Below are 13537 nucleotides of genomic sequence, written 5' to 3' on the forward strand. Positions count from 1 at the left end.
AGGTGTAAAAGAATCAGGTACTTTTCAAATCCACCTTATTGCTGAACTCAATTGGTTAGAGCTTGGAATCACAATGGGCTCAATCACTACTTCAGTTTGCAAAACTGTAGATATAGAGCTGAGTATGTTATATAGAAATTTCGACAATAATTGACTTCGATGTGTTTGTTGGTTGGAATCGAACTATTGACATAGACGATACGTCAAGAAGTTCAAGTGTGCATTTGAGTTAATCAAAACGGTATGCCGTTTACACGAATGTCATATTTACTCTTCTTCTTGCAAATGCTGACCATTCTACCACAAAATTTCAGACCTTACAGTTTACTCATCTCATTTTGTGCTTGTGACAAACTTTTTCTCCCTTCTTCTGTTGTTTTTAAAGGTGTGTAGCCGCAACTGATAAGGAGAACGCTTGCCCGACGATTGGAATTTAAGTGTGCTTTGCCCAATCCACAAAAAGAGAGACCCCACAATCTACGCCAAMTACCGTGGGATAAGCCTCCTCAACATCGCGTATAATATTCTGTCGAGCGCATTGTGTGAAATATTAAAACTCACCATCAACAAACTGATTGGAGCTTATCGGTATGACTTCAGAAGAAGGTACGATCTTCTACAAGAAAATACAACTTATAAGGTTCGTCGATGACATTGATATCATTGGCATCGCTGGTTCTGCTTTTTCCAAGCTGGACAAAGAAGCAAATCAAATGGGTGACTTGTCTCTGTTGACAGTCATAACTCGAAGTGGTAGATAATTTGGTCTATCCTGAAACCAGCAACAACGTCAGCCTCGAAACTCAACGCAGAATAACTCTTGCCAACCGGATATTATTTTGTCTTTCATTCATGCTACTGTAAATTTCCGAAAATGTTGTGCCATTATTTTGCATTTCAAGTGACGATATATAACCATCAGTAAACCAAAAAATTACAAACCAAATTGGCACAGAGGATATGTGATCCAAAACACAACACAATATTTGCTAAATTTCGTAAACTTCGATAGGTGAAAATCGAAATATAATAATAGTTCTGAAAAACGCATGTCAATGGATTTATTTAATTAGAAAACCATTTCCAAAGAAGAAATTCACAAAAACAATTGATTTGGAAATTTGTATATTTATTTTCAAATTTCCAACGCTCCTCACTATGGTTATGTTTTATACTTAAATCAATTATTATAATATAAAGTATAAAAAGATAGATAAATATATATACATACGTATATTTCGACTCGTTCGCCTTCACTAACTAATAGGCGTTATTAAAGTACTACAATCATATAATATTTACATGTAAAAATTCTTAGTAACTGATTGAGTTGTTCCACGAAATCAGCACAAGTCTTAATGATGACGATCTCAACGCTCACGCCACAGCTCGTTCCACTTCACACGACACGGCATACACAAAAAAAAYCACCAGCTTTACCATGACTTTTCGGCAAGGGCAAACCACCCACATTTTAGTACGCATGCCAACCTTCTACTTGCGTCTRCCCGTGTAATCAATGCTATATGAACCGCTCCAGATATCAAGATTCTTTAGCGCCGGATGGTGATGTTGCGGCAAACTGCCATATGGGTACTGCGACTGCGGTTGCGGCTGATATGAGCGCTGTTGATACTGTGGCTGATATTGTGGCTGATAACGTGGTTGTGGAGGCGGTGGTGGAGGTGGTGGTTGTCGGAATTGCGGTGGTTGATGTTGGAATCCTAATTGTTGATAGCGTGGCTGCGGTGGTGGTGGCGGATTGTAGTATTGTGGCGGAGGTGGAGGTGGATTGTACTGCGGTCTTTGTGGCTGATGCAAATTATCCAAACTGAATCTGCTTGGTGCCACCGCAGGACGGTTGAACTTTTGATCCTTATAGTAGACAGCGGGATCTTCACGGTACTGACCATCGTCGATTTCGTTCGGACCTAACGGATAGGGATTGTTGTTGGTAAGCGTGGGCGGTGGCACATTAATGTCGCTGCCTGATATAATTTTTAAAAATGCAGAGGTTATAACAAATGACTATTTTTTTAATAAAGTGTAATGGAATACGCACCAGCAGGTTCGAAACCACGCTTACTAGCGCCATACTCGATCTCACGCAACTTGCCCTGATCATCTAAGTAGCCATATTTGCCAAATACCTCGCCGCTCGGGTACTTCGTTTCGATTTTAAAACTCCTATCCGCTGCTTCGTAGCCATATGTATATGAACCATCGTCGTTGTGGCGATCGATCTGTTTCAATATCGGCACTGGTGTCGTGTAGTCTTGCTGTTGGTATGATTGTTGGATTTGTGTGCCCAAAATGAGACAACTGAATATGAGCTGCAAAAGAATGGTTAATAGTTAGTAAAATTCACAAATAATTGCGATGGAAAAATATTTCATTAACAAAGAGCAACAAACGGATTGGTCGGAGAATATCAATATTAATTTTGCTTACTTTCAATCAAACTAGTCACACACCTGCTGGGTAATGTGGCTGTCCTTGAAATGAAACCACTTTATTAGCTGAGACGTAATAACAGTGGCGTTTTGCAAATCTACTCAGAGTACTTGAGTAATGTATTATTAAAAAGTTGTACTGGCGGCATGGTCTCAAATAWGGTAAATATGATTTTATTATTTTTTAGGGTAAGATCTCCTTGTTTTACATATCGAAAGCAATCTTGTAACAGACAATCATTCTCAACTTATTTGTGCATGATTATGTCTGAGAGTATTTCACGCAGTACCTGCAGGGCGAAAAAGAGGAACAGGAAGACCGTCACTCCGTTGGAAAGACCAGGCGTAAAGGACTTGGCTACACTTGGAATCTCCGATTAGCGCAAAGCAGAAAAGGCAGAAAGAAGAACAACTGGCGCAAACTTGGCAATAACCCCGTAAGCGGTGTCTACTCCAATAAGGAAGAATAAGAAAGCTAGAGTATTGCGATATTTGCTCTACATAAGAATGTATGAACAAATCTTTCGCTTCGCATTCGTAGAAATCTCCATGGAAAGCAGAAACTAATGTCAAGAGAAATGGTTACATCGACAAGATATATGATAAAACTTATTCGAGATGATCTCCACATGAAAGCCTACCTTCGGTTAGCTATTCAAATTCTAAAAACAAATTTAAGCAAGTTAGGCTCGACAAGTGCAACTAGAAGCTACGGCATGCGGTCACCGATCTCTCTCCGAGCACRCAAAACAAAAAGTTCTTAGCAGCAATCATAGTTTTAAGCCATTAATTCTGAAGTTTATATTTTGACTTTACCTGAAATTGGAAAAAATTTCTCATTTTACAAGCTAAAAGTCAGGATTGGGAAAAAGGAACTGTAGAATAAGATACAGAAATTCGGAGAGCCTCAAGACTTAAGTTCGAGCAGCAACGTCAAAAAAATAGAAACACTGCGTCATTATTTGAGGGCTTGTGTGACACCAACAGGTAATCAAAACTTTGTATATCGCTCATACATATAACACAGTGCGAAAGCGGCCTTTTGGGCTAGATCAGTCTTTTTGTCCGGTTAATGGAGATGCTCGCTTAAAAGAGCGATTATTTAATAGAATTTTCATTATATTACTTATTATATTATATTATTATAATTAACAAATTTATTATAGTTTATTTTTTATTAAACCCTGAATTTGTAAGTTAACTGATGGCAGGACTAAATAATTTCTCCCACCGATGACATATAGTATATACTAACTGTAATTAGCTCTCTCTCTCTTAATTTAAAGTTGAAAATTTCCACCAGAGTCACAGTAATTTCGTTGTTTGTGATTAAACCCTTTAAAGTATATAGCCAGATCTAAGGAGAGGCTTACGCAGGGTTTGTATTAAGACCATGTCAAAAATTAGATATAATGAAATATATAGTTGTTTCTTCGGGAATAGCTGTCAGTTCAAATGATCGATAAGAACACTTTGGTATAACAAATGGTCCTATAGAAGATGTGTGTGAGTTCTAAAGCCGCGAAAACCATGACAATTTTAAGAATGAACCATTATGAATGATCATCTATTCAAATGAATACCTATATGTAGACTCCTTAAGGGGTAACATGGGCTTCAAAAAGTCTATTTTCTATTATCTTATTAAATAATTCAAAACCTCTAGAATATTGCCATAAAGCTAATCCCAGTAAAAGTTTCAGAGAAACTGTGCTTTTGAAGTTGGTTCGCAAGATTTGTCAGGAACTACGCAACCTATCTTCATCAAATTTTATACCGGAATTTGAGTTAAAATTCTTAAAGACTGGGACGAATTTTAATTTTTTTTTTTTTTTGCAAAAGTGCCAAAAATCTAATTTTCAGTTTTTTTTTTATCTTTCCAAGTCCAAGTTAAGGTTTTAACTAAAACACATAACTATCTTTTTTCACTTCAGATAATGATGTAAGGGGTTTCCTGCCAACGCATTTTTTTTTCGAGGGTTAACCGGAAATGGCGTCACCATGGCCGAGTTTAAACTATTTTTTCTAAAAATTTCTAAAAAAAAAGTATAAATTTTGGAGTTTATAAAAATATATAAAAATTATGTGTCACGTTGTTTATCGGCGATGGACTACCAAACTACGGAACCGATTTTAAGAAAATTTACCACACTGTGTTCGGGCCAACTTAGAAGATAAGATAGAAATAAAAGTTCCTAAATAAAAAATACAGTGAAAGCTAATAATGGGCACTCTATTAAGCGGACATCTTCATTAACCATAAACATTGCCTGGTCTCACAATTAGTTGATGTTTATTAAGTACAATCTATAAGCCAGCAACTCTATTAACTGGACAGAAAGGCTGGTAACCAGACATTGAGAAAGTAGTCTTAAATTCGTTATTTTATCCATTGAAATAATATATTCAAAATTAAATCTCAAGTACAATCTCTTGGAATCTTATACCGACAAACACGTTTTCGCCTTTATTCGTAAATAAAACTCCACTGTATTGAATATTTTGCACGGATCCACTAGTAAAGCAATAAAGAATTCTACTAAAATATTTCACTTTTTATATGAGAAAAAACTTGTTGAAAGACGGCTGTTTTTTATTCGAGGAAACCCATCTAACCCCTGAAGAAACTCCAAAGGCCAATCGAAAAGACTTTTTCGTGGATCAGCGAAAGCCCACCAATGAGTTGTTAAGCAAATCAAGATCTCTAACTAATTTCATGAACATTTAGTAGGGAATGAGCAAAGAGAGTAAAATCATAAATCATAAAATGCCTTCAATTTTCATTTCCATTTGGCATTCATGCCTGAATTATAGTCTAACATTCTCACTCTTCTCAAATTTCTACTAAATAAAAATGTTTTGTTCTAATAATCTCACGAAAGTAAGTCTGGTCGTGCGTATATCGGTGAGTCACATAGAAATGCCTACTCCTTTATAAACATTATTTTATAAAGTCCGAGTATGTCGTATTCAACTAAGTCAACTGCAACAAATTTCAATTTGAACGTTGTAGCAGAGTAGCGAAGCTCAGACCATTATTCGACACAATAACTCCATTACAACAAAACGCCGTTACCGATTTAATTATATTACTACATTTTACTCATTAATGCAATACCACAGAAGCCAGCAATGATCACTAATTTAGTGCTTATTTGTAGAACACACTCTCACAAGTGAACACATTGAKGCATTCACTCACAAATATGCACATGCATCACTATTCATTATTGCCAACTTTGCACCAGTTAATTGTAACAAGCACTTAAGAATGTCGGTATGCAGTTGAAGGGGCTTAACTAGCGTGCAACAGGCGTTTTCGTTTTATCAAGGCCGTCTTCTGTTCARAGCAGTCTCGCTAAACGCGCAGCGAACACGCATATCTTATGCCAGCCATGCCCACATACATATGTTATTTATATACATTAATRCGTACTTTTGTGAGTATTAAAAGTTCACTTGTCCGCCTACATAGTGCCCAATCTCTAACTAAAAAGACATTATATGACTCAATGGAAATTTCTGGTTCAACCCCTGAACTGGTTTCCAAAGCAGTTATTGTGAGTTCAAAGGAGATATACATACATGCATATTATATAAAGTGTATTTTTGTAATAGTGGAGCTCGCAGAAATCTTGAAACGCAATATATTGTGTATAGTCGAGAATATTGTACACACTAGATTCCATAAAACGCATTCCACGCATATTTTCATACATGCATTTGATGTGACATGTTATTATTTCCGCGTTGCCACCTGTGTTAAAAGATATATACATATACGCTTTCGCGTCATTAATGTTCTGGTATTATTATTTCATTATTAAATATTTTCTGATATTAGAATTAATTAGGTCAAAATGGAAATTGTTGTAAAAAACGCGCCGAGGTACGCAAACCCATAGATGATGTGGAAATATGTGTATATTATAACGATCCATATCCTATTACAATATATCTCAGAAACGGTGGATCGTAGAGAATAATTATTGACAAAAATTGTATGGATAATTCTATGATCTACAATTTTCATGTGAGGTAAATTTTTGTTACAACCACCTAATCGATGCGTTAAAAATACCGAATAAAAACTTTTTGAACTGTGACCTYAAATCGATTCGTTAATGCGTATCTTCAATCACTCCTCCTTCATCGAAATGACAATAATTTGCGTGAAATTATTGCAACATACAGAAGAAAATCTGTTTTTTTTTTTTTCTTACTTCAATTTATATCCACCATTAGTCGCCAATTTTTAAGAGAGCGCAACCACATTAAATCCCGCATAGGCTACATTAAAATTGCCACGCAKTTTGTAAGTTTGTTTCCCAGCGGGAAACATTAAAGTCCCTATAAAGTATATTCATAAATATAGATTATCAACTTGATGAGCTAAACTGATTTAGYCATCTCCGTCTGTCTGTCCGTCTCTAAATACGCGGACTACTGCCGAAGCTTTTGTGATTTCGATCTGAAATTTTGMACACGTCCTCTTCTTGCYAARAAGCTGGTCATTTGTTGGAATTGTCGATATTGGACAACTATAGTATACATAATGACCAATCAAACTCAAGTTTTTTACAGAAAGATATCTTCACGAAAGTTGGAGAGGGTTGTAGTTCAAGGCATCGCTACAGGTACMATTTATATTAATCGGCTAAAAGCAGAATAAATATTTTTATGCTATAAAATGCACATATGGAGTGTTTTACTGACAAAGTTTAATTGTTTTACCAGTTAGTAGTCGTAGTGGTAGTTTGAAAACAATGGTGTCCGCAAAATAGGAATATTTATGAATGAAAAGTATTTTATTGAGAACACCATAATTTTAAGAATATGGACAAAATAAGAAGAACACGATTTCACCCCAAATATAAAATTTATTCACAAGCAAACCGAGACATTTATTGGACACTTTATATACATTTTAAATGGTGAAGATAAATGAATTTGTATCACAGAGTTTATAAGCAGAATTTTGTCTTCTTCTTGCTAAGATCTGTACAAATGGCATATCCAGAATTCCTTTCTTGACGATATTCCTGATTTGCGAATCCATGAAACCCAACTCGTTTAAGAAGTAAAACCGAACGATCATCGCACGTTCAATGAATGGGCCAAAACGAGATGGCCACCAATTCCAGTTTTCACCAGAAAATTTAATTCAACGACAGAGTTTCAAAGCTTGGTTCGCGGAAAGTAACTATTTGATGTGCTCATGGGCAGAGGAAGTTATCACCATGATTWCGGATTTTTTCAGGCTTGAATTGAAACTTCAGATTATTCCGATAAAAAATTTCATTCCAACATATGCTTAATATCGGTGCTACTTCGTAAATTTTCTKAATTTAAATTAAATTATTTTCCGCACTTTGAGCAGCGTACTCTATGAGTATATTTATTAACCCTTCCCCCTCTGTTTGACCCCCAAAACTCCCATAGATCCAAAAACTAATCTCTAACAAAGACCGGAAAATTTGCTCTGCTCTGCAAGTTCCCGCATCCTAGTCAACGACAATCTCATCCTTTCTAAGCTATGATTACTTTAATGGTGGATTAGAGAGCATCTAATTTATATTTCATATTTTCAATGAGGTGTGTTTTTCCTACATTCAGAGTACAAAAATGATCTCCTGTGATACCTAATAATTTCTGAGTGGATATGGTCTGTTAGAGTACTTGAGCATTCTTTAACGAAATATTGGATTATTTTTCTAGAGAAATACCGCTTAAGATTCTGTGAAAAATTTATATATTATAGAATTGGTCTGAAATTYACCCTGTTCAATTTTCAGCCTCTAATATATATTTATATTCCGCAAGCATTTTTAATTTAATTTCTGCATTTTAAACGAAAAGTTTTATTGAAAATTTGAAGAAAAAAATTTTAAATTAAAATTCCAACATATAAATTAAAATTTTTCCGAAAGATTTTAACATTTCACTTAAACTATTTTGTAATATATTTTATTGCTTAACACTTCCATCACTTGCTTACCAACTTATTCATTTTGGCTCCCTTGATTTGTAATCCAATTAATCGCCAATGTGGCTTAAACCATAGACACCTTTACTTGCTAGAAATTTGTTAAATATTTTCAGTCTYTTGGAGTACTTTCGTTTAGTACAGTTATATTTGCCAATCACTTTTTTGTTTTGCTCTAACTTATTTTTGGCTTCACGCAAATTTTTGCAAATCTTTAAAAAAYATTTATTTGATTTTGTTGTTATTGTTTTTGTAATTGCTTAATGATGGCGCACTACAAATACACTAACTGATTTTCGTATTTAAATGAAAAATCGAATTTGCACTTGCACCAATCCCCAGCGTAACAGCGTCGTACTCAAAAGAAAATCAACGAGTCGAACGCTTTTATACCGCCATCGAACCGCAAGCGGCACACATAACCATTTCACAAAAACAAGCCAACCGCCAGAAGACTGAATTCAAACATAACTACGGCAACAAMAATGAAAATAACTACAACAAACACGCAGGGCAAAAGCGACCGAAGAGAATGGTGGCCCAATAGATATGGCCTGACGGGTCGGCAGACGGCGGGTGAACGGACCGACCTGGCAATATGGCAGGGAATTTGCTATTTTTTCCAACACAGCACATATGAGTAGTAAGTAACGCGACTAAAGCGAACGATAGTGCTGTCAGCAGTGTTCTTTTAACCAAATGTTGCCSCCGACTATGTGGTGTAAATATGTAATCGTCGATCGGCGGACAAGACGCTGCTGAAATTGGTTGCTGGCGCGACTGGTCGAAGCTTTGCCACCGCACTTCCCGTTCTCTTGCTGGGAATGTAGTCACTTCCATTATTTACTATATTTTATTATATTATTTTTTTCTTCTAAGAGTCACTGTGTTAATTGCTTTGGTGTTGGTGAGTTTGTAGATTTTATGTAAATAAACCACCGTTCGCACTGCACCGCCCCACAGTCCGTCCGTGCAAATGCAATTTTGCAACGCATAAATACTTTTGGGTGGTGGCTGTGCCGTCGAACACATAGTTGCTTTAGAGTTAGTATCGTGGTGCTCATAGGTTTGTCATACTTGTAGATTGCATATTTTCAAACAATAACAATACTGGTTGGCATRGTGTAAACAACTGTTGAAGTCTTTTGTTCGCTGCTCGAGCGCATAATCAGAGATAATCGGRCAGGTGGTTCACATAACACTCTAGTTACATATTCCAATAGATATTTATTTGCTGTAAAGGAAGTACTATGAGTATTTCTGCACCCGAACAGAAAATGATCTAATTTTTTCAGGCGATAAGAAAAACTYAAATAACTTAAATACTTGAACCACATTATAAGCAAATTAGTCTATCTATATGGGTTACAAAGGCCGATTTATATAACGTAGTACTTCTATTTTTTACATATTTTAGTATTTTTTATCTATAGTATGCGATTTAAATTTGGTAGATTATTGAAAAAGAGCTTTCGAACCCACTCTCAAGGAAGTTTAATTTGAAAGGGGTCCAATAAAGATGGAGCCATTTTTAGAAATTCACACAAGTGAGGAAAATTATCTGAGCGCCATTCACTTGGGAGTGACCAAAAAAGATTATTTTGCATATGSCTCAAGCAGCTCACGACTTCCTGTCTTAGACCAACTGTTTGCAGGCGAGCTAAAGTGATTAGAATAAACATACCTCCTCAAGTTTGTGCGCTGGGTTTGGGATCTGCTACGTAAAACACACCACCCAAAAGAAGAAAACTGCCTCGGACGAGAGCATCACATTTTTCTGACGACTAGTGTAAACGTATTAAGGACTACAACTTAAGGGCATGCATGAGACTCCGTCGCCGATTACTGGCTTACACCCCGGTGAATGCCACAATCCGCATCAAAGCGAAGTTCTTCAACATATCRCTGATTTGCGCTCACACCCCGACGGAAGAGAAGGACGATATGACCACTTATGAGAACTGCCTCCGCCACGATGTCAAAATCGTGGCACAACGGTCGGTAARTTCAGCCCGCATTTTGAAACATGCCCAAATGGGTTGAGGCTGATCGACTTCACAGGAAAGTTCATCAAGCTATCGCATGTAAAATTTACTATCATGAAGTATGTACATTCTTGTAAATATCTACTATCAAATTAACTTTGACCTCGGGTGGGGTGGGCGTGTTCACGTATTTATGAAAATGGAAGAAGAGTAGTATCGATTWTCTATACTTAAAGTGCAATTGTATAGTGAGACCAAACAGTGCTTATATTATATAATACATATGGTGGCACTTTTCTTCGATATACCGTCTAAGTTAGATTTAAAGAGTGTTAGCGTGGCGTCGTTTTTGATAAGTCACGAAAATTCACGTTCTGTAAAGAATGTGYTTCGCACACTTCGCATAACTAATGGTCAYCATAGACGTCCTACTGAACGTACTATTCGATTCAACCTGGCGCATTTTACGAYGAGATCTTAAATTGAAAGCGTACAAAATATAGCTTGTGCGAAGAACTGAAGCCGCTCGATYTCTTTAAATGACRTCGCTTCAAAAGTTACAAGAGGATCTGACGTTTTCGACGTTTGGGATAAAGAACATGAAGAGATTCAATAGCTGCCATTTTATCTGGAAAAAATAATGTATCGGTGTGCTTTGTGGTGAGAACGTAACCCTCAATGGAGATCGTTATCGCGCCGTGATAACCGACTATCTTGCTCTTGAGATTGATGTTCGTGATCTCAAAGCCATTTGCGTTCAACATGCCACTTTCCACATAGCGCATCACAATCAATGGTTTTATTGAGAGAAGACTTCGGTGAGCAGAGAACTTCACGTTTTGGGTCGGTTGATTGACCACCAAAATCGTGTGATATCACACCTTTAGAGTTTTTCTGTGACGATACGTAAAATCGAAAGTCTATTTTGACAATCCCGCCTTGATTCAGGCCTTGGAGCAAAATATCGCTCGCATTCTACTCTAGCAACGAGTCAAAATGCTCGAAGAAATCATGGAAAATTGGACTCAACGGATGGACCATCTGGGACGTAGCTGCGGCCAATATTTAAAAGAAATATTCTTCGAAAAATAAATGCCAAAGAATTTTTTTTCGAACGATAATAAATATTCCAAATAAAGTTTTAAGTTTTTGTGTTTTTCTTCTTTAAAAAAAAAATTATTGAGCCTCGTAATGGGTCACTTTTTATTATATTGTAATCTTATATCCAAAATGGGAACATCAATTGTTAATACTCCACATCTGGTTTTTCTTAAGATATCTACATTTTYTTACACATTTCTAAATTTTTTTATGACGCGTACATTCTTATTTGTTTCAATTATAGATGAAAGGTGGGTAACTTATAATAAGGACAAGCGAAAACGGTCACGGTGAGCAGCCGCAAACGGTGACCAAGTTATAGTTGACGGTGAGCAAGGCWACTGCGGCATTTCCCAACTACCAAACTCCTAATTCCGATCTGTATAGTGAACTATTAAACAATCTGGGGGAAGCAGTTACGTGGAGTAAGAATTGTGTTCTATCAGGCCACAACAAATATAGCGACTCRCCCGAAACTCCAGGACCTGGGTTGGGAGGTTCTTATGCATCCACATTCATAAGTTAATAACGTTTCCTTTACGGRCTTCGCAAATTTAGTACTTCTGAATACAGATCTATTGCGTGAACCAATTATATCAAAAGCCTTCGATAAAAAAAAAAACAGTGCTTTATGGCGGCAGCTCGCTGAAGGCAACTAAATTCTTTCTAGGTTAAAATAATTGAGTTTACTGTCTTGACTCCTACTAAATATTTGAGGCATATTGCAGGTGTTAAATCATCAAATGAGAATATTACGTAACGTTATCATTACTTTGAAGGACCTTATATAACCAAAAGAAAATTAATTGCTTATTTAAATTTGTTAAGAAATATTTTAATAAGATTTTCATTAAAATAATGCAGCCATAATTGGTCATAACTAATAATTAGGAGCATATAATAAATTATTTTGTATTATTTATTATGAACGTACCACCTGAGTAATCACGGGCAATAATTATTTTACTGRTACTTCTAATTTGAATGTGCAACGCTTAAATATTTATGAATCGCTCTTAAGTTCTTAAGGGTATTACSTAACACGTTCAAACTATTAATTACAGCTTTTCCACTGGCATATCAATCACACCAACACAAGTGAGGGTAAGCTTACATATTTTCGTATAATTTTATTGTTATGCCTCACCCTTTACAGATATGTTCGATGAAAGCCAAAGTCATAGCATAAAAAAAAGATTACTCGAGATAAATAAATCGAATAACCTTTCCTAGACTCCAAATAAAATACTTCTTTCGGAGTTAGTYTTTTTAACATCTGTTAATTGATTTATACTATATTAGAAAATAAAATAATACGAGCAGGCATGAATGCCCACGCACACCGAAAACGCTGTTGCTGCTGTACTTAAATGAATAAATCAGCCATTGCGCGCRAGAATTGGAACCGTCTCCATCCATGTTCTGGATAATTTTGCGRAAAGATTTGCGGACTTATGAAACGTAACTCGTTTAAGAAATAGGGCCCAACGATCATCAAAACAAGRTGGTCACCGATACCAATTTTCACTAGAAAATTTAGTTTAACGATAGATCATCCGAGTGATGACAATCCGCAMGACATTGTTGAAATTAAAAGTCATTGTTTAGTATGCTCATTGGTCTATTTGATGTGGATGATCTTCGGTTCCAACAAAATATCATTTTGTCGTACAGTCAAAAAAACTATCAATATATTGAAAGAAACTTTTGATGAGCGCATTATCTCGCGTCTGCGGACTGTGGCRTGGTATTCCAAATCACGCGATTTAACAAAACTAATTTGTTTTCGTAGGTTTATGTGAAATTTTCTTGGACGAGAACATTCGCAGTGTTTTTACTGGCATACGGTACTCTATATAGTACTACTATGAGCAAAAGAAATAAAGTCTTTATTCACAACTTTAAAATTATTAATTTGCACGGTTTCCCCGGAGCGATCGTTTGAGTTTGTTGAATAGCCAAAGGTAACACCGAGTTAAATCAGCGAATGTTCGTTGCAGACGATATTAGTT

General features: G+C 36.1%; 1 protein-coding gene across 1 annotated transcript; it reads right to left on the reverse strand.

Annotated features, from left to right (window-relative positions):
• Window positions 1-1214: 1214 nt before the first annotated feature.
• LOC108969140 (activating signal cointegrator 1 complex subunit 2 homolog) lies at window positions 1215-8811 on the reverse strand. Its single transcript, XM_018933690.1, has 3 exons — window positions 8452-8811; window positions 2063-2333; window positions 1215-1988 (listed from the first exon to the last, which is right to left on the reverse strand). Exons 1-3 carry the CDS (start codon window positions 8461-8463, stop codon window positions 1495-1497), a joined length of 777 nt encoding a protein of 258 aa, XP_018789235.1. The 5' UTR covers window positions 8464-8811; the 3' UTR covers window positions 1215-1494.
• Window positions 8812-13537: the final 4726 nt, after the last annotated feature.

This window comes from Bactrocera latifrons, unplaced genomic scaffold, assembly GCF_001853355.1.
Source record: "Bactrocera latifrons isolate USDA-ARS-PBARC rearing strain unplaced genomic scaffold, ASM185335v1 scaffold_241, whole genome shotgun sequence".
Taxonomy (NCBI): domain Eukaryota; kingdom Metazoa; phylum Arthropoda; class Insecta; order Diptera; family Tephritidae; genus Bactrocera; species Bactrocera latifrons.